This window comes from Lampetra planeri, chromosome 46, assembly GCF_965212315.1.
Source record: "Lampetra planeri chromosome 46, kcLamPlan1.2.h2, whole genome shotgun sequence".
Lineage (NCBI taxonomy): Eukaryota > Metazoa > Chordata > Hyperoartia > Petromyzontiformes > Petromyzontidae > Lampetra > Lampetra planeri.
This window is the reverse complement of record NC_136152.1, coordinates 3048653-3068946: the sequence shown is the minus strand read 5'-3', so window position 1 is coordinate 3068946 and position 20294 is coordinate 3048653. Positions and strand designations below refer to the sequence as shown.

At 51.3% G+C, this 20294-nt stretch overlaps 1 protein-coding gene across 1 annotated transcript in view; it reads left to right on the top strand.

Annotated features, from left to right (window-relative positions):
- Positions 1-20294, top strand: part of LOC144733320 (protein strawberry notch homolog 1-like) — a 116780-nt gene that overhangs the window by 59769 nt on the left and 36717 nt on the right. Inside the window, 10 exon segments of the mRNA XM_078615157.1 lie at positions 6679-6780; positions 7397-7498; positions 12332-12425; positions 14234-14394; positions 14611-14744; positions 15417-15507; positions 16559-16708; positions 17423-17558; positions 19380-19485; positions 20066-20219. Coding sequence (XP_078471283.1) covers positions 6679-6780; positions 7397-7498; positions 12332-12425; positions 14234-14394; positions 14611-14744; positions 15417-15507; positions 16559-16708; positions 17423-17558; positions 19380-19485; positions 20066-20219 — 1230 coding nt within the window.

The following is a 20294-nucleotide window of genomic DNA, read 5'->3' as shown; positions in this document are numbered from 1 at the left end:
TCATGTCAGCTACTTCTGGAGACGTTCCAATAAGGCCTTTATTCCATACTGGTCGGTGAACCTTGGAAGAAAATATGCCCTGCGTGAGAGTGTTTGTGTTCGTTGGCTGGCAATCAGATGGAAGATTTAGCACGGTAGGCTTGTTGACATTGTTCTCACGGGCCTTTGAACAAATTACCGGAATGCGCCCGTTCTTGTCAGATCTATCCAGCTAAGCAGAGTTGAGTCTGGATATTTTAACACGTAGGCTTTCGCGACCAATATCATCCATAAAGAGGTATTTTGGGTTAGATCGCGTGAGTGTTTGGATGTGCGACCACCCTGCGTGTAATACAGATGTTGTAGGCAGCTGCAGGACTACGTTGTGAGTGGCAGATGGTGGCGCAGCAGTAATCTATCGTTGTACTGCATTTCCGTGCTCCCGTGTCGACGAGTGGCCTGCATTTACCAACCCGCGCTAACCAGCGTGGTGAAGTATGGCCAATTAACCCTACCCACCCCCCGGAGCCTACACGGCGTGGCCAGTCCCTCATCTAGCAGTGGATCGACAAAACGGGCTGTGATTGTTCATATGTTACAAGACCGTCGAGTTAAGAGTGATGCAATGCTGTAATACGGTAAAATCGGACGTGCGACCAAATCACCTATCGGCTCTCAAGCCACGATCGGCCATAATTGGAAGAAAATAGGCGTGGCGTTGCTCGTACTGGGCATGTCTTTGCCCGTGTTTGGTCTCGTAGAAACGGAGATCAGAATACCATTGGTTTGTATGCACACAGTCACAGAATCGAGGTTTAAGCGTTTAAGATTCCGGTTAACCACTGCATTTTGGCAAGCGATCCATGGATCGAGTAATCCCATTGGTTAGTACCGTGTCACGTGAAACGCCCGCTATTTGTGATTTGGGTACTACTATCTGATCGGTGATTTTGTCACGGTCCGATCTTTATCGTACAACGGCGCTGTCAATTCTTCCCACAGACTGCCCCTTCGCGGCAGGGCAGGGGGACGAGTGCCTGGTCCTGGGTCTTGTGTGCTGATTTGCACATCCCCCCCCCCTCCGTCTCTCTCTCTGCCGTTGGTGAGGAGAGATGATCGATTAGATAGTTGTGTCCCCCCCCCCCCCCCCCTGTTTGTTGTTGATTCCTCCCCTCCCCCTCTGGTTCACCTTTGAATACAAATCATGACGCTTGGCCGGTCACGAGCTCTTGACTTGGGGGGGGGGGCAGCCGGCGGTCTCGATGTGGCGGTGGCGGAAAATTATTTATTTGTTTAAAAATGCGGGTGCCTGTTGCGTGGGAGGTGAACTGTATTTGGGGCCGGTGATGTCACACGTGAAGGGGGATTTCCAAAAACTTTGCGGGTCTTTAAATTTTGACTCTTTGTGCCAGTTTCAATTTGACTGGCATGGGCCGTGCTACTCGTATATAAGTCTGCACCCTTAGTGTAAGCGTATCGATCGTTGTAATTTACAGTCGTCGCACTGATGGACGAAGACGCTCTCCCCCAGGCTGTCGGTCGTAGGGTTTTTTAAAGCATCCTTCACCATAATGGTCCGTGTGTGGGTGGTTGAAGGCTGGTGGGCGAGAGGTACCCACGACCGGTTCCGAGATGTCACTCGCTGCCAATGTTAGCCGCGACCGGGGATTCAACTTGGGGATTAGTCTGAGACAGCCAAGTGTAAGCCCTGGCGTGACTCATAATGTGTTTGCCTGATCGCCAGGTCTACAACATTCGGGGACACCTGCGTTAAAATACGTCATGACCACTTTTTCTAGCAGCCAAATACTCTAAACGCTTTTCTAAATGTGTAGGGAATAATCCATGCGACCACAGGGAGAACATGCAAACTCAGAATATGCAGGCGTCAGGGTCGGGGATCCAACCCAAGCCCTCCTGCATACTAGGCGAAGCAGACAACATCTTGCCACTGCGGTGGTGGCACCCCCCTCCCCTGCCCTATGACATCTGAGTTGGTTTTCCTGTCGTGACCAACATCAGCGAAGAGCGAGAACAATCCAGGGCACCACGAGGCGAGAGAGAAAACACGCAAACTCGAAATATACAAGAGGCGTCAGGGGTCGCGATCGAACCCACGACGACCCCCTGTATACCAGGCGAGGTAGCGAACATCGCTCGGCACCGAGGGGTGTGGCGCGTGACTTGCTTTGTCGTGTTCACCCCACGCCTGTTGACCCATCAAACAAGCCCAAATGTGTTCCGTGTTGCACGAGGATCGTCACGTGGTGTGCGTGTTCTCCGGCTGTAAAGGGGGGCTATAAAGGGGGGGGGGGGGGACGGTGACTTAACGATCCTCCCCAGGACGTGCTGCTGATTGAGCTCTTGCTCCCCCCGTTACTCTACTTTCGGTTTGCTCGGAGGCAAAGGTTGCATATTTTCACGGTTGAATCATCTCGCCGGACTCGTTGGTCCGTATCCTTGGGGGTTGAAGGGAGGGGTGGGTGAAGAGGGGGGGGTGATGGGGGGGGGGTACGTTACTTTGTGTTGACGATTGTTTCCGCGTCACACCGTTTGCAGATTCCTAACAAACGATTCACTGATTGGATGAGTCAAAGTATCTTCGACACGTGGAAAAATGACCTGTTCTTCATGGAACATCACGCTCGGACGTTACTCCGGCCGTGTTAAGGCCGCGTTGAGCTCGGCAGCTCTTTTAGGATGACCTGGCCACAGCCCAAGCACCCTCGGAGTCGTGGGGGAGGGGATGTGCAAACTAAACGGAGCACGAATTGTTTGCGGCGAAACCCACGGGCCAGAACTTACAGGAAACAGGATTAAATGGTAAACGGTGCTGAAATACGTCAAGGGTCATTGACCGAAACGTCGCCTGTTTTATAGTTTGTCTTCTAAGGCCACGGTGTTATTTCTTGTACTTGCGGTTAGCTCGGTTGGCTACGTATGGCGCGAAAGACGTTCGGCATGCACACATTGATGCATGTGAGTTTTTTTGTTTATTGTGCTTTGTGCACCGCTGCCAGCACAGAGATGACCAAATAATTTGAATTTATCAAAAAGTACAGAATGGTTATTTTTGCGTACTGTTTTTTAAAATAAATGACGTCTTAAGAGAGGAGGGAGCTTTTCTAACTCTGTCACGGGCACTTTTGCAGCATGGAAAATCAACAGGAAGGAAATAAGTAAGGGATTGCTGATTAATTAATATATTTGGTAATCTTTGGGTTTGCAGGTGCGCGCGGTTCTTAGAAACGAGAATCATTGTGGCCATGACGCCACTGTCTGCTTTCGTCCGGGAAATCTCGCTTCGCTTCGAGACCCCGAGGTTCGAGTTGCTACCGCACGAGGCTCGCAGTGCGATTCCCGCTCCCACCACTTGCTGAACAACAGCAACCGCTTAAGTCCCGCTGAAGTGCTGCTGCTACTGCGCGTTTGTATGTATACTGCGAACAATCCCAAGTGCGTAATTTGTGGTCGATTTTTTTTCAAATGTGGTCGATGACGCCAACACACGCAAGTGGGCCTACTCTTGCGACCTACGCCAGGGAGATTTTAAACGTCAGCTGTGAGGCAGACCGGCATATAGTGTCACGGTCAATACACGCTCGGTAATAATCGGGGCGGCCTAACGGATTCGAACCGTGAACCTGCGCGACAAGTGGCGGACACGCTACCACTGGGCCACGTCACGCTGGGCCATGTATGTTGTATGTTGAACGTCTGTTCGCACACCGTACGTAGCCACTAACTGTGCTACTCGGAGGTGTGGGATTGAATAATAAAGTGACTGATGAATAATAATAATCTCAAGTTGCAATGCTCCCGCACTGTACTCGCTCGCTCTCCAAGAGAGGGACCGACTCGGAGTCACGAGGAAATGCAGACGAGCGGGAAGACAGGGAGGCGCGGAAGACATTGCAGGCGGCCCTCTCACACGTTCCTAAAAAAACAGCACGTTGAGTCGAATCGCGCTGCATGAAGCCCATTTTCTCATTGACCTGTATGTCACGAGCGGGGGGTGCATCACCGAAGAAACGTTAGCGATCATTCCATGATTTTATCCCTGGATTTTTCAAAATATGTCTAAATGCAATACTTAAGAATAATATTAACATTACAAAAATTACTTAATAAGGAGTTTAATAACAAGTAATACAACTTAAGATTAAAAAGATTACTACTTGCAATATTACTAAATAAGGAGTAATTTCAGGGCTTCTTAAACGCTTCCTTGGGCTGCTTGCAGCTGCACTCGTGACGCAAGCAAAGGGGGCAGATTCACAACGATGGCAGCGCACAGCCTGCCACGCTGGGCACTGCCAATAACACGGTGGTTGTGGTGGTGACGACGCCATCAGAAAAATATTGATTTCAACTTAATTTTTTTTTACCATGGATTTAGTTTTTATGTTTGGGTTTTTTTTCTTGAGCGCGTAACTGTGAAACGCATCACGTTTAAGTGTGAAGTATGTCCCGAAAAAAAATGAATCGCTTAACTGTGAATTTGCGCTGGGGGGTGGGTGGGGGTTTCGTTGTGCGAGGGATGCCAACGTTCTTCTAGCCTCTGTTGACAGGACGTTAACAGTGCTGTTGATAACAATTGATTGCTTTGCAAAGACCCCCTTGCGAATAAGGCCACGTGGTACATTGTCTCCAGGTCCTATTGTCTTCGCAGGTCGTGTTTTCCCTTCTCGTGGACGAATAAACCTATTAAATATTTACCACTAATTGACTTTGAAAGCTAAATTGAGACAAGGAGTCTCTTAAGATGAGTGCCTCGGGTCGGCATGTGGCAGCAATGCACGTGCAGGTTAGGTCTCAACACACAGGGCTGAGAGGTCAGCAAAGAGGTCGACAAGAGATGTTCAATTGATCCTTGGCAATAAGCAGCAGATTGTCAAAGCAGACACGACGGTTGCTGTAGTACAGTAACTTAAGTGGAGCGTTGCGTGGTAAATCATATGACCTTTAGTAAGACAGAATAAGGAAGTATTAAACAATAAATACGATTGACAAGCGGATTATTTTATTTCTCGGCTGTCCTCGTACCTTGTTGGAAAACCACAAGCAAACATGGCAGTCATTTTTTCCGTGGGATTACCAGGTGACTAGGGGTTACCAGGTGACTCGGGGGGGGGGGGGGGGGAGTCTAATTCTGAGTGAGGGCACCGAGTCGGTACTGCCGAGGGTCTGGGTTTGAGTCCGCGTCTTGCCTGCCTTCTCCGTAGCGCTGCCCGCTTGCGTCACGTGGAGCACACGGGTAGCCCGGGACGAGTGGTAGGTGGGTGGGGTGGGGTCCTGGCTGACATTTCAATATTTTTGCTTGTAAACAAGTTCCTACTTTATAAATGATAATCGTAATAAAAAAAACATTCAATGTGTTTGTTGTGGGAAATATCAATAACATGCCAACACTAGCGGCCTCAAGGTTGGGTCGCCATTGACCCCCTCCTCTGCCCTCGATTCACCATGGGTCGGGTGGTCCCCTGGCTCCTTGGCATAGGCCCAGGGCAGGGATTACATTTTCTCAAGTTGATTGTTTGTACCGTTTCGTTGTAGCTTCTCCCGAGTGCTTTGGTAGACTCGTTATCAAAACTAGCGTTCTGGTGTGACTGGCGGGGGCAGTCCGGCCATAGGATGACCACCGTTGACTTCTCACAGATTTGTACTCATTTTATCAATCTGCAGAGGGATAAATAAATCCCAATAGGGATATTAACTAACAGTCTTTGATGTTTGTGTGTATAAACATGAATATACATGGAGGAGGCTTGTGAGCGATGCTACTGGACAGTTCGAAGCAGTCGCCCTCCAATAACAACAGAGGGCAGAGGAGTGTCGCTCGCAATAACGATCGGAGCGCCGGGCAGCTAAAATGCAGCGTTGTCGCAATAGGGGACACAGCTGGTGCATCGGCCAGTCGTCTCCGTTGGTCAACCCATGGCACCTGGGTCTGTCCCGTGACCTCCTCTGTCAGCAGCGAGCCTTCGACACTTCACGTGGCCTCAAAGTGCAACTGGCCTGTTACAGGCGCCGTAGTGACGTCACCGCCACTTAGTGACTGTTGTTGTTGTTGTGGTATAAATATCAGAATCAGCGGGTCCAGTCTGCCAACCATTACACCACAGCGACGTTTGATGGCGCGGCATTTAAAACAATGGACGCATTTATTAAATCCGCCCGGCCCCTGTCCACCCAATGGTACAGCAATGGACATTCGAAGTCCCACGAAGTCATTTGCAAAGAGTGCCATTGTGTCCACCCGCTTCATGCTACAAAATTAGCCAATTAAGGAAAATTACCCGCACACAACTCGATGGGAATATTCATCAGACAATGCGGTGCGAGTAAAGCATGTGACTCATAGCGTGCACGATTGTGTATTGTGTGAGGAAGGCATTCGTTTTGCTTTGTGTGTCAGTGTATTTTGTGTTATTAAGGCATCCATTTCACATTGTGTATTAGTGTATTAGTATCAATGCGCTCAATGCTAGCCGTTCAATGCAGCCCCTGTAAACCCTCAATTCCAATGTCACGTGCAACTGCGTGGTTGCTGCTGCTGTACGTATGTATATACGTTGAACTTCTTTCGCACCATACATAGCCAACTGTGCTCATCGGAGGTGTGGGATAGACGGTGCGTGGTGACCCTGTGGGTGGACAATGAGGAGTGTGATGTGACTCCGCTATGTGTGCCCACAGCTGTCTCATGGAGCCCTGGACCCTGCGCTCTTCATGTCGCAGCCTCCGCCCTCTCTGGACTCCGTGTCGGTTCGTCAAACAGACGACCTAATCTCAGACCAGGTGGGTCTTGCCCCCGTGTGTGTGTGAAACGGTAGCGTTAAGGGGTTAGCCCATTGCGCTGCGAACACGGCGACCCCAGTTTGATTCCTGCCAGCGGTGGTGCTGACCACCCACCCCCCCTCATGCGCCGTGCCGGTCTTCATAAGTGCTCGCTCACAGCACTCGGCCCCAACAGTCTGTTAGATTCTATACGGGGGGAATGTTTGTCCTTGTGTGCGCGAGTACGTGGTTGTGTATGGCTGGGAGTGTGATTAGTGCACTGCTGTGAGATCCCCGGCAGCCTGGACGTGTTTCTTTGTCATGGACAGCATTCGTGGCAAGTGATATTCAAGCATGACCTGGGATTCCTTTGGGTTTACTCAACCCGAAATGAGCACCTTGTGCAACATCTGAACATCAGCACAAAGGAAGACAAAGGGGGTTTGGTGCTGACCACATGAAGCCGGCCTTGTATGGTCACCTACCCCATCGTGTACCGTGCTGGCCTCAATAGGTGCTCACCAACAGCACTCATCCCTTTGGGCTAGAATGCTAACTAAGGGTCTAATGAAATAAAGAACCGGATTTGTCATGTGCAATGTAACTGTGTTTTGTGACGTCATTTTGTTTCTTCTAGCAGGCTTTCGCTAACAGCTCTGCGTACCAAGGATATGGCTCAAGTCAGCTCCAAACGTCATTTCAAGCTTCTCAAGATATGTTCCCCCAGCCTTTACCACTGGTACGTCCATAGCTCACTCACTCAGTACGTCATTGCTCGCTCGCTCTGTTCGTCAGCAAAATAACCCCCCCCCCTCTGACACAGAGTCACCCCAAGGTTGACTCAGATCCTATAAACGTCCCGTGAACAATGACGGTAACATCCTCTGTGAGACAATGCCTAAGTTACACTGTGGGTGCTTTGTCACGGCGTCTGTGCCTCTGGTCCGGTGGCCTGGAATGTGCCCCGCCTCGGCAGATAGACATGGACACAGACATTTGATTGAAGCTGGAAGGAACTCAATAAGGTTGTGGAATTTCGATTGAAAGCTTTCGTAACTGCAGGGATTCATCTTCTTGGTTCTTTCGGTAAAGTCACGTAGAATGGAAATGATAAAATAATAAAAATAAAACATAATAAAATAATTCTCACGACGTTTCGGCCACAACGCAAGTAGCCGTCCTCAGGTGGAGAACAGGTCTGTGACTTTACCGAAAGAACCAAGAAGAAGGTTGTGGAAGCTCTCATTCACAGATGTTCAAACGAAAATAAACTAGAGCTTACCAGGTAAGGGGTCGTCCATAAATGACGTCACGCACCTGGGGGGGGGGGGGGTGTCAGACATTTGTGACTATGTGTGACGAGGGGGGGTGGTGTTGAGAAATGTGACGTCACATCAAAATGCGCAACTTTTAAATAAATATAGACAACACGTTCTACTTAATTAAATAGACTTTTTAATAAATGTTTTCTCTGACTACATCAGAGTGCAGCACCACATTAAATACACACTACAGAGTTTTGTGACGTCATATTTGAGGGGGGGGGGGTCTGACTTTTTGTGACGCCGTGTGCCGAAGGAGGGGGAGTCAAAAATCGTCCAAAATCTCGTGACGTCATTTATGGACGGGCCCCTAAGGTCCCACTGAGCTATGTAGCTCTTTTTCAAAAGCGACCTGGCCACAGATGATAGCTCAACGAAGCGGCTTTTCGCGCGGACATTTATAGCAGGCAAAAATACCCCAAACGCATGTTTCGAAATGTGGAGGAAAAACTGGAGGAAAAATCCACTTCACCACGGGGAGAATGTATAAACTCAAAATATGCAGCAGGCGTCAAGGGTCGGGATTGAACTCGTGACCTCCTGTATACCAGGCGAGGTAGTTAACATCTCCTAGCCACCGTGGTGCCCCAAGCCTGGGTTGGAAATGGCGAAAAATTTGAGGAAGTTGCATCGCTAGGTAAATGAAACACTCGTACATGCACTCGACCACCAAACAACAAATAACACAAATAGTCAAATATACAAAGAAAGGGTCGATTAGACCCCGATATTCAGAGTTGCCATTCGCAATTACAAGTCACAGTTGCAATTGTGACTGAGAGTTAACATCAATAACAATGGTAGAAGGTTGTTAGTCTTGTGCGCAGCCCATAGGCTTGTAATTGCCAACACGCTGTTCCGGCTTCGGCTCGTCCACACAACATCACGGTTGCACGCCGGGTCCAAGCAAGAACTTACCTGCTGGACTACAGTGACAGAACAGCGAATGTGGGCCCATGTCCTTGACCCAAGCACTTTCAATGGGGTTGATTTGCCCATCGACCATTGGCATATCATCTGTAATTTTTGCCTGCCATACTCTTACTGTGGTGGCAAGCGTCCATCGAGGGCACTATTCAAACCTCCATCGCCTGTTCTTGGCTCGCTGGCGAAGGTTGCAAGAGAAAATGTCATTGTCACTTGCAACTGGGGTTGGCATCGTCACCACTCCTCCTGATGCCGAGGGGAAATGGGTTAGTTTTAGGACTGTGGCTCATGCAGCTGCAATGGCTGCATTGGGTACCACGGTTTTGACTTTCCCAAAGGACCCCCTGGCTGATGGAGGAGGTGTTCCGGCTAGCTGACAGAAAGCGTGCAGTAACAAAGAAAACAGTCAAGGATAATATCACATCAGACTGGCATTTTCACGGGAGCAATGTAATTCTTATCCACAGTAAAACCATTCATTTGCTTGGCACAACAATCTCATCTGAGCTGTCAGTTACTAAACTGGCAAAGGAGGCATCGAAGAAGCTTGGATTTGTGTGCCGCGGCAAAGCCTTCGTATTTAACTCTGAACAGTTGTTACGGCTGCTTAAACAGAGCACAGGTTCAGCCCAAGTTGTAATCCTGCTGCTGTCACATCTGTGGTGGAGTACCCAGATTCTAGCCGACTGCATCACTGGATAGCGTTCAGTGTGAAGCAGCAGTGGGGAGGCAATTGATGATCTAGCACTGACTCACTCCAGCCACGAGCTCACCGGTGGTCAATCACCTCCTTATCACTCTTCTATCGCTACTACGACTACTACGATAGTATATGTTCCAGAGAACTTCACTCATTGATTCCTCCACACATGCTGAGATCTGTGAAACATTTGTTTTTTTCTCCATCCACAGTGTTCAACAAACCAAACTGCAGGTCACAACAACACTCGCCCACTCACCCACCCACTCGCCACACTGAAGGTCACAACAACATCCCCACTCATAGCGCAGTGAGCTAACCACTGTACACGACCACAAAGACAAGATCCCCCATAAAGGCTTAACAGGCTGTAGGGGCAAGTGCCGTTAGCAAGCACCTATGAAAAGGCTAGCACGGTACGTGAGGGTGTGGGTGGCCAGTACCACGCCCGACCGCCTTTGTCTCCCCAATGGCGATGTTTACACACCACACCGGGTACTCATTTGAGGTTGAGTCGACCTAGGAGAGGCCCAGGACCGGTTCGGATAATCGTCACTGGCGTTAACCGTAAGCGGGAATCGAACTTGGGGCGCCGGGTTCGTAGCGCCAGCTCGCTGACCGCTCCACCACCGCTCCCCGCACGCTCGCACACATGCCGTGCGCATAGCACCACACGCACAGCAATCGCACTCGTACAGTGTGTACCCCCCCCCTCCCTGTCGTGTCGTTATAACGGGGTGCCTGGAGCTGTGGTTGGGCGGGGGATGGTCTGGGGATGTCATGTGAATCAGAGCCGGCAGTGTGTGCTGCCCGTGTTGTGTTTCCGGCCGATGTTGGCGGTGGGGAGTGTGCGGCGTGCGTGTTGCAGGCGGCGGCGGAGTGGGGGGGTTGGTCGTGGCGTGGAGGGCGTGGTTCTCCCGTTCGTGAACTGTCCAGCTTTGTTCTTGGCCCCGATCCTGCCGGTGTTTGTGGCCGGGATTTCTGAGAAGCCGGCGTTCGTCACGTTTACTCGGAAACGGCACCCCGCGGACGCCGCATTCCGCGTTGCGTTGGCGGCTCGGGGATTCGATGTGCCAGAGCAGAAATCTTCACCACCTAAGATCCCAAAACGCTTATTCGTACCGATTCACGTTTGTGGATATTGCAATTTATATCTGCGTAGCGTCTAAATACTGCCGTGAACTCCAGACGCTCCAGAGCAAAAATAATTTGCTGCATGAACACAAATGAGTCTTTAAGTCTTGACGTGAACTGGGGCGGAGGCTCAACTGCAAATGTAAGAGAATTCCAGGCAATTAGTAGCAGATGTTGAGAAGGTAACGCCGGGTTGACTCTGGCCTCTGTGGGAAGGAGGCCTCTGTTTTCTGGAGCGGAGAGGTAACGAGCCCAGAGAGTCAAGTGAAATGAGAGAGGGAGAGGGAGGCAGGGGCAAGACCTCCTAGAATCTTAAAAAAACACAATCGCCTGGGTTATTGCGTAATTCAGCGTTGTTGACCGCATTTCAACGTAATTTTAGTTTGTGACCGCTGAAGCTGTGCCACCCCGGGTGTGGTACCGACGAGTGAGATCCCTCGCGCGCCCTGTTTCAAACACCGCTCCCGGCTTGCTCGCCCCCCGCGGATCATCGGCACGAAGCGATCGAAACGACGGCCGTCTCCCTCATTTTGGACAGCAGTGGGGGCCCTTTGAGCTTCGTAGCCGCTGAGAAAAGTAAAATCTCTTTCCTGACACGCGGAAAGCGTTGATGTTTGTGGTGGAGGTGATGAGCTCTTACCCCCCTCCCCCCTTCTTTGATCAGTTGAGCAGAGAGGCGATTTAACTTTTTGAAGAGGAAAAAAAAAGAATTGTTGTCTTAACAATATGGGTAACGGAATATTTTAAGGAAACACCTCGGTCCTCCTCACTGCACTCGTAGATGTAGTGTTTCAGGAATATCATCTGAACTGGCCCATTATGAGCCTCCGTGTACACCTGACACCACCTCATTGCAAAAAAAACGGGACTACGCCTGCTGTTTATTTTAAATCTGAACGAGCATTACACCAGCTATTTCCAGTTCTGTGCTCTATCAAATGCCAGGCGGTTATGATAATAGAACTGTGGCCGCTAACGGTGGACGTGTAGCCACCCCCAGCAGGGGCGGCGGCTCTCCATCGGGCCTGCAGCGACGCGAACGCGGAGCAGTGGGTGAAATCCTTCACGGCTTCAATTCCTTTTTGGGTTGAATTCCTTGAATTGTTTATTTGAATTACCGAGAGGGTTTTCGGAGAAATTGCACCGACACGTGCTTCACATTAATACAAGAAAAAAAATAACCGCGACGGCGAAAGTGAAATGGCAATACAGAGCCGTGTCTCGCTGCACGCAACGAGCAGTCGGTTAAATCCCGCACCTCCGATTGGCACGGTTGGCTACGTACGGCGCGAAAGAAGTTCAGCGTACGTGCAAATCATACAGTCGGTCAGCGCTGCTTTGGTGTGGCGTCAGCGGTGGAAACTCTGCAGTCCGACGGAGGGGAGCCAGTCGCGCTCCAATCGGATTTGCGAGAAACCGAACAAAGGATGAACGCCGTTGCGTTTGCGTGTGTGTTGTTAAACGCGTATGTGTAATTTTTTGTTGTTAGGTGGTGGAAAAGGAGGAAGAGGTGGAGGAGGATGACGCTGACGGGGAGGATCTGGGCCACGCGGCGACGTACGCTGATTACACGCCGGCCAAACGTACGCAAGGAATCGCTGCGAGCGGCGCTGTTTACAGTTTTGCGGGATTTGTGTGTTTGTTTTGGCTTTTGTTTCCCAGTTATAATTGGATCGTACAATTGGAACTGTCACAAGACGGGGTAACTTCCGTTTGGAGTGGCGAGATGTTGATTACCTCGCCTGGTATGCAGGAGGTCGCCAGTTCGATCCCGACCCTGTGACGACTGCTGTATATTTGGAGTTTCTGTCTCTCTCTCCCCCGTGGTCGCGTGTATTTTTTGTGGCCGGGATTTCTACGTGACTTTACTGAAAGACCCAAAGAATATGAATTCCTGCAGTCACAAAAGCTTTAAGTCAAGGTTTTATTTACTTCAGCAGGCTGGGCCCAATGAGTTGCTATTTCATAGACATCCTGTGACGGTACAGATGTTACACAGTACAGATCTTACTTAAAGTCATTGTTGCATAGGTTGCGATATCAAACGGCAGGTATCAAGTACATAATAAGGATAATATAATCGGTTATTTATCCTGGAAAGCCACCCTGAGTCCAAGTATTATTTTTTTCACGAGGGTCCTGCATTGGGTTTTTATCTTGGATGTTTTCAGCCAATTTACGATGAGCGTTTAAAGGTGTGGGAGGAAACCTGAGTAGCCGGAGATAATCCACGCACGCATGAACGCGCGCACGCACTCACGCCTGCCAAGAAACACGCTGGGCTGGGTTCAGAGATCAAACAGTGGCCGATGGAAACCAGAACGCAGGTTGGGACCTGTCATCACGGCCTCACTAGTATGTAGTCACGTGGCAAGAAAGCCGGCAGTTTTGGTCCTCAGAGCTGTGATATAGCCTGATTAGACTATTTTTTTGTGTGTGCAGTCATCGATGACCAGGCTCAGACCTTTAGGTCGATGTACTTGTGGGGGCCCAACTTAGTTGAACACGTAGCCTTTTGAAACGTCGTACTCAAATCGTGAATGTCGTGGGTGTACTCTCCAATACACCAGTGTGCTGAGCGAGTAACTAATTGACGCATTTTTTTACGTGACGAACCTTCCTAATTGGCTGTGTCGGGCGGTGGCGGGTAACGACACACTTATATTCACGTGATCTCGCCCAAAAAAACTTTATTATGGATCCAGTTTAATCACGGGTCGATGAAAATAGATTCAAAATCTCAGGGATTTCCAACTTCACAATTGAGCACCGTGAGATAGGGAAACACCCAGTCGTAGGCCTCGATCCTAGACTATCTGTGCTGCTGCTGTTGCCGGAGAGGGCGATCCAAACCCAGGAGCTCGGCAGTGATAGAATTACCCCTTTGATCGAGAGAGACACTTGAACGCCGGGTTTGAACCAGGCAGGGCATTATGAACCCCCCTGAGAGAGGGAGAGAGAGACGCACACATCAACACCCAAAACCAGCAGCGGCGTTGACTCGGTTTCATGACACGGCGAGTTGATTCACAGTAATTCTAGATTTGAAGCTTTCGTGACTGCAAGGATTCATTCTCTTAGTTATTTCGGTAAAGTCACGTAGGTAAAAAATGAAATTAAAATTAATAAAAATAAAATAAAAATCACGACGTTTCGGAGGCAACACAAGTTTCCTTCATCAGGTGGGACCGTCACAGCCAGATTTGCTGCATCAAGAGACTTGTGTTGCCTCCGAAACGTCGTGATTTTTATTTTATTTTTATTCATTTTTTACCTACGTGACTTTACCGAAAGAACTATGAGTTTGATTCACCGTTTCTCGACACGGAGACGTGAAGGCTCGTGAGTGGACGTCTCTCCGCAGCTGAGCACCGCTCTCGTCTCTCTCCAGTGTCCATTGGGCGCAACCACCCGGACCGCGTGGTGGAGACGAGCACGTTGTCCAGCGTGCCGCTCCCCGACATCACCTACCACCTGCACATGCCCGACTACGCCATCTCCAGCGGCAAGCTCTCCGCCCTGCAGCTCGAGGCCATTACCTACTCCTGCCAGGTACCACTCCACCTCCCCTCCACCCCCTCTCCACTTCTCCTCCTCCCCTCCACCTCTCCACCTCCCCTCCACTCACTCTCTGGTCAACCCTCACGGGCTTCTGTGCCTACTCTGAGCCCCCGTCTCCTCCGCCACGTCTGTTTCTCTGCTTCGCCCCTGCGATGCCACGCAGGTGACGTGTCCGTCCGCGTGTCCCTGTCTGTGCGTTGTTTTCAGCGGCATGAGAGCGTCCTTCCCAATGGGCAGCGTGCGGGCTTCCTGATCGGAGACGGAGCCGGAGTTGGTAAAGGCCGCACCGTCGCTGGAATCATCCTGGAAAACTACTGCTGCGGGCGGAAGAAAGCGCTGTGGTGCGTGCAACAACGACAGCTGCCATTCGCCACTAAGTGGTGGTGATGTTACCAAAGCTGCTGTGCCAGGCCAGGTGCACTTTGAGGCTTCAAAGTGCACCTGGGGTGCACACGCACACACACACGCGTGTGTGTGCGCAGCCTCGCACATTCACGAGCTCGTGTGCTCACACACACTCGCAAACTTGTGACTACATGCTAACACACTAGTAAACAAGACGAAGATCCCCCGTATAGCATTAACAGACTGTTGGGGCAAGTGCTGTTCACGAACATGTATGAAGGCTGGCATGGCACACGAGGGGGTGGGTGGCCAGCACCACGCCCGGCCGCCTTTGTCTCCCTAGTGGCGATGTTTACATACCGCACCAGGTACTCGTTTGATGCGGAGTCCACCTTGCGGAGGCCCAGGACCGGTTCAGATAATCCATCATTTGTGTTGGCCATGAGCAGGAATCAAACTCTTGATTGCCGGGTTCATATTACCGCGCGCTAACCACTGCACCACCGCTCCCCCCCCACAACACACTCGTACACACCAACGCACGCGTGGACCCACTCCAGATCAACGCACTCGTTAGCCATACGCCTCCAAACGCTCGCCAAGTCATCGCCGTCGGTTCTACCAGAGGGGAGGGAGTTACGGGATCGGCCCCCGCATTGTGCGTGCAGGTTCAGCGTCTCCAACGACCTCAAGTACGACGCCGAGAGAGATCTGAACGACATCGGAGCTCGAAGCATCCCCGTGCACAGCCTCAACAAGGTGCGTCGTGACCACCGCGCACTCGGCCCTCCCGCCCCGCGTGTGGTTCGCGTCGTCCGACGTTTCGAGCCACGCCTCGGGAGATTCTTCGTGGAAAACCCAATTAAGTTGCCGCGACAGACCGAAGAAACGCCCCGAGTGAAACGTCGGACATCCGCTGTGGCGCGGAAAGGCCCGAAAATACTTGGGAGAGCTATGCGGGATAACCGCGACAAACCTGTGCAGAAGTGTGGCACGGTGACGAGTAACCGAAATTTAGTTTTAGTGATTTTCTTACCTTTCCTATATTTTTCACTTCAATTGTTGTTTTGCTAATGCTTGTTGCTGTAACTTAGATTATTTACATTATTTGGCCACTATAAATTTCCACGCAATAAGCCACTTCGTTGAGCTATCAATTTTTCGCCAGGTGACTTCTGAGAAAGAAGCTAATAGCTCAGTGGGCCTGAACTAATAAAATAAAAATAGTTATTATTTTTAGTAATGTTTTACCTTTCCTATACTTTGCACTCCTATCGTGTTTTGTACTGTCTGTTGTAACATTCTGACCCACCCCTTATAGCTCGTCGGATTCCTCCAGTATAAATATATATTTGGATTCTGATTAAGAGGGCCTGTGACTAGTTCACCCCGAATTAGCCCGATCGGTTCGTATCCCAGAAGCTCGGCAGGATTAACGCTGAGGGGCAGCTGTGGTTGGCAGTGCAGTAAAACGGCATTGTCATTTAATACTTCTATTCTTCTGCATTGGTGTTTCCCGGTGCTTCACCAAACCTAACTGAGCACTGTGGCGAAGTATGGTTAAACCATCTTGATGACCGTCACGGTATGGGAGAGTCTTTCATCCAGCCGTGGATTGACAAAGGGCTAAATACGACAAAAAAACCCCACGCTTTCAAAAACACAAGTGAAACTGCCAGTTTTAAGTGTCCTTATCGATGTGACGCTACAGACCTTGTGTCATAGGAGGCTGAACGAGCGTCTTTACGCCGCGCCAGTACGTTTTTTTTTCCCGACCGTTGACGGCCTCCTCCTCCTCCTCGCTGCACAGATAAAGTACGGCAGCACGGATCGGCGGATGCGGGAGGGCGTCCTCTTCGCCACGTACTCGGCGCTCATCGGCGAGAGCTTCGCTACGGGCACCATGCGCACGCGCATCAAGCAGGTGCTGGACTGGTGCGGGCCCGAGTTCGACGGAGTCGTATCCTCTTTGCCGCTGAGGTCCCGTCGCGCGACTTGCGAGCGCATGCCGCAAGAGAGACCCCCCCCACACACTACGGTGAAACCCCTCCTCCCTCCCTCCCCCCACACGTCTACTTCTGCGTGTCTGGGGCGGTGTTCGGTGGAATTAATTTGGTTTCTTTTCGGGTTTGGGCCGCGTGACGATCTGGCCAAATTTGTGTCGTGAACAAAAAAACCCTCCGCGACCCGACACGGTGTAATAAATTCAGTCGTCGCGTGGTGTTACCAGCGTTTACCGACACGCCTTTTATAGTATTTAGCTGTTCTAAATGTCCACGTAATAAGCCGCTTCATTGGGCTATCATTTGTGGCCAGGTCGCTTTTGATAAAGAGCTATATAGCTCAGTGGGCCTTACCTGGTAAATAAAATATTTGTTTTCATTTTAGTTAAATACCCCCCTGTATTATGCACACTACTGTCTTAAATGCACAACAGTGTGCTCACTTTCTACCTACACCAGCGAAAAAAATTCCCCCCCTGCTCTCCTCGCCCGCAAAAAACTCGCGAGGCCGCTCATTTCCCCGTTGCTTTCGCTCGGGGTTAAATCCCCCCGCGGCACGGGAGGCAGTCGCGCTTCAGCGGCGCTCGGCCCCAGCCCCCCCACAGCCGTGCGCGGCCACCCCGTTTCTCGCCGTGCTCCCCCCTGGATTCCTTGACCGAGCCGGCCCGCAGGTGGTGTTCGACGAGTGCCACAAGGCGAAGAACCTGTGCCCTGTGGGAGCCGCCAAGCCCACCAAGACGGGCAAGGCCGTGCTGGACCTGCAGAACAAGCTGCCGCACGCCCGCGTCGTCTACGCCAGCGCCACAGGTGACCGCGGCGCCGCTACCGCATCTACTACTTTTTTTACATATTATTATTCAAGAGCCAAATGCAGAACGCGAACGTCGGGGAGGGAAACGCACAAGCTACTTGCGTGCGAAAAACCTGGGGCCAGGTCCCGTCAGAATAGGTTACTCGGCTCGCTGGCCTTCTCGCATTGACAGAATATGTCTAAGGAAGGGGGGAGAGGATGGTTTTCGTTGCTGAGCTTTTCCCAAATTATTAGTCTTCCAGGCGTTTCCCCGCCGATGTGGAGTCTGCCTTCCTGGTCCTCTCTTATTCCTCATTCCTGCCCCGAGTCGTCGTGTTCACGGGCACTCCGCGGACGAGGAAGGATCTGCCCTCCTCGTCCTCTTTGTCTTCGCTCGTTCGGCCGCTGGGCCATCGTCACGTCGGGGTGACGCATCCAGCTGCACACCGCTGTCACGAACACCCCTCCCTCCGAGTAGACCGGCCGGAGCGTATCGACGAGTCCCCAACGACAGTGAAACCGTGCGTGTCTCGCTTGCTGCATTATGACGGCCGAAACGTACAGTGGAATTATTTCGGCGAAGTCCTCTGTTCATAAAATTCACATCGGTCAACACAGAGTCTTGCAGCCTGCTGCTGTTTTTGTGCGCCCATTGTGTTTGTTTTGTAGCTCTCCCAGACACCGAGTTCGGGCCCCGTGGTGTTTGAGGATGGCTTTTGCCTCTAACACCAGTGGCAATCACTCGGTGGACCACACCCTGCTGAAGAGACTCGGATGTCAAAACCTTGTTCGAACAAACACTGCTGGCTAATAGACTGAGATGTTCTATTGTTTCAGCAAGGAAACAGACGTCTCCCATGTATAATTAGCAGTTGCTTTATTGAAAAGTTAAGGTTTCATGTGCAAGCGTTGACTCAGAATTCGCATCTCCCGGCAGCATCATTGATGGTGTTTAGCTCTGCCCTGCTGTCCTGGAGCTCCTCCCCATTCCATGTAGCCCCTCCCCTTGACTTTGAGCCCCTCCCACTGCCCCGTAGACCATCCCCTTATCCCATAGCGCCACCCTTTTCTGTGGCTGGGCCTCCCTGTCGTGTGGCCCCACCCCCAGTCCATAAGCCACCACCCCCCGCCCTGTGGTCACACCCCCTGCCCTGCAAGCCACACCCCCAGTCCTGTAGCCACACGTTCAACCTTGGAGACCCACCCCACTGAGAAATGCCGAGTTACCGATTGTTCACTGTCCATCTTGGTGAAGCTGCGGGAGGAGGATATCGCCATTCCGGCGACATCCTCCTCCCGCAAGTTCACGTATGCGGATGACATCGCGCTGCCAACCCAAGCCCAGCCAATGGAGCACACTAATAGAGCCTTTGGGGGAAAAAAATATCTTAAGACCCCAGAAGCAAACTTGAATAATTGGCACCTTCAACAAAGAAATTCTCCAAGAGCGTCATCTCCATCTTGCACCTGAAGAAGAAGAAGACTGGGCAGTCTTAGCCAGGGACACAGCACCACGTGTAGCGATAAGCAGACTTGAGAGAGGAGAGCTGGGCCTCGGCTATGCTGTAGCCGTTGCCCAGACTGCAGAGAGGATCGTGATACATGGAGGCTGGCTTTTTATTTAAATTACATTTCGCAGTCTAATAAACTCGACCAGTCAGTGGAGTTACGTTTCCGGAACCTGTGCGCATCACCGCACAGCTGGATTATTTGGGAGACGGGGTGGGGGGAGGGAGGCAGAATTAAATGCAGCAGCAGCAGCAGAAGTGGAATGGAACGCAAGTGTGGGAAGGTGCGAGTGTGATATTAAGTGTGCGTGCGTCCGTTTCTTCTGCTAGGTGCATCCGAGCCGAAGAACATGGCGTACATGAGCCGCCTCGGAATCTGGGGGAAGGACACTCCCTTCAACACCTTTGACGAGTTCCTGCAGTCGATTGAGAGGAGGTGAGCTCGTTATTATATTTGTATTATTTGCAGCAAGACATTGCGGGCAGGTAGGGAATGAAAGCTGTCTGTCACTCAGCCACACAAAGAATACAATCTGGCATTCGGTCTGCTAGTTTTTGCCATTTGGAATATTAAGCGAGCTGTTTTAAAGGTCAAAAGGTGTTCCTGCCGAAACGAGTAATGTACAGCCCACCTCTAGGTTGACTGAGCCTTAAATGAGTACCTCCCATGTTGTGTGTGAACATCAGCACCGGGGAGCTGTCAGGAGTGTTGGTGACCACACCCACGGCCTCCTCATGGGTGTTGTACTGGCCTTAATAATACGTGCTCGCCAACAACACTTGACCCCAGTAGAGTAGCGTTGTTGGCATGGGCCCTGTGTAATGAATGGATTCGGGGGGGGGCTCCCTGTTCCTCTTTCCGCACCCCCCCCCCCCCCGTCCCTTCTGGCCTGCGGGCTCCGTTGCAGCTGCACCGCCTGCGCACTTTGCTCTATAGCTGCGCCTCGTTAGGCTGAGCATCTCCGCATGCGTGCGTGCGCGCCCGTGTTGATAACCTTCGTGTTGGGCCGTGTCAGGGGCGTCGGCGGGATGGAGATTGTGGCGATGGACATGAAGCTGAGCGGGATGTACATCGCCCGTCAGCTCAGCTTCCACGGCGTCACCTTCCGCGTGGTGGAGATTCCACTGCCGGAGCAGTTCCGCAACGTGTACGACCGCGCGGTCAAGCTGGTGAGTGAGAGAGCGCACGGCGGCAACACTTTCTGGCCAGCCCGTCTCGCACAGAAGCTGTCGATTGAGGCACGG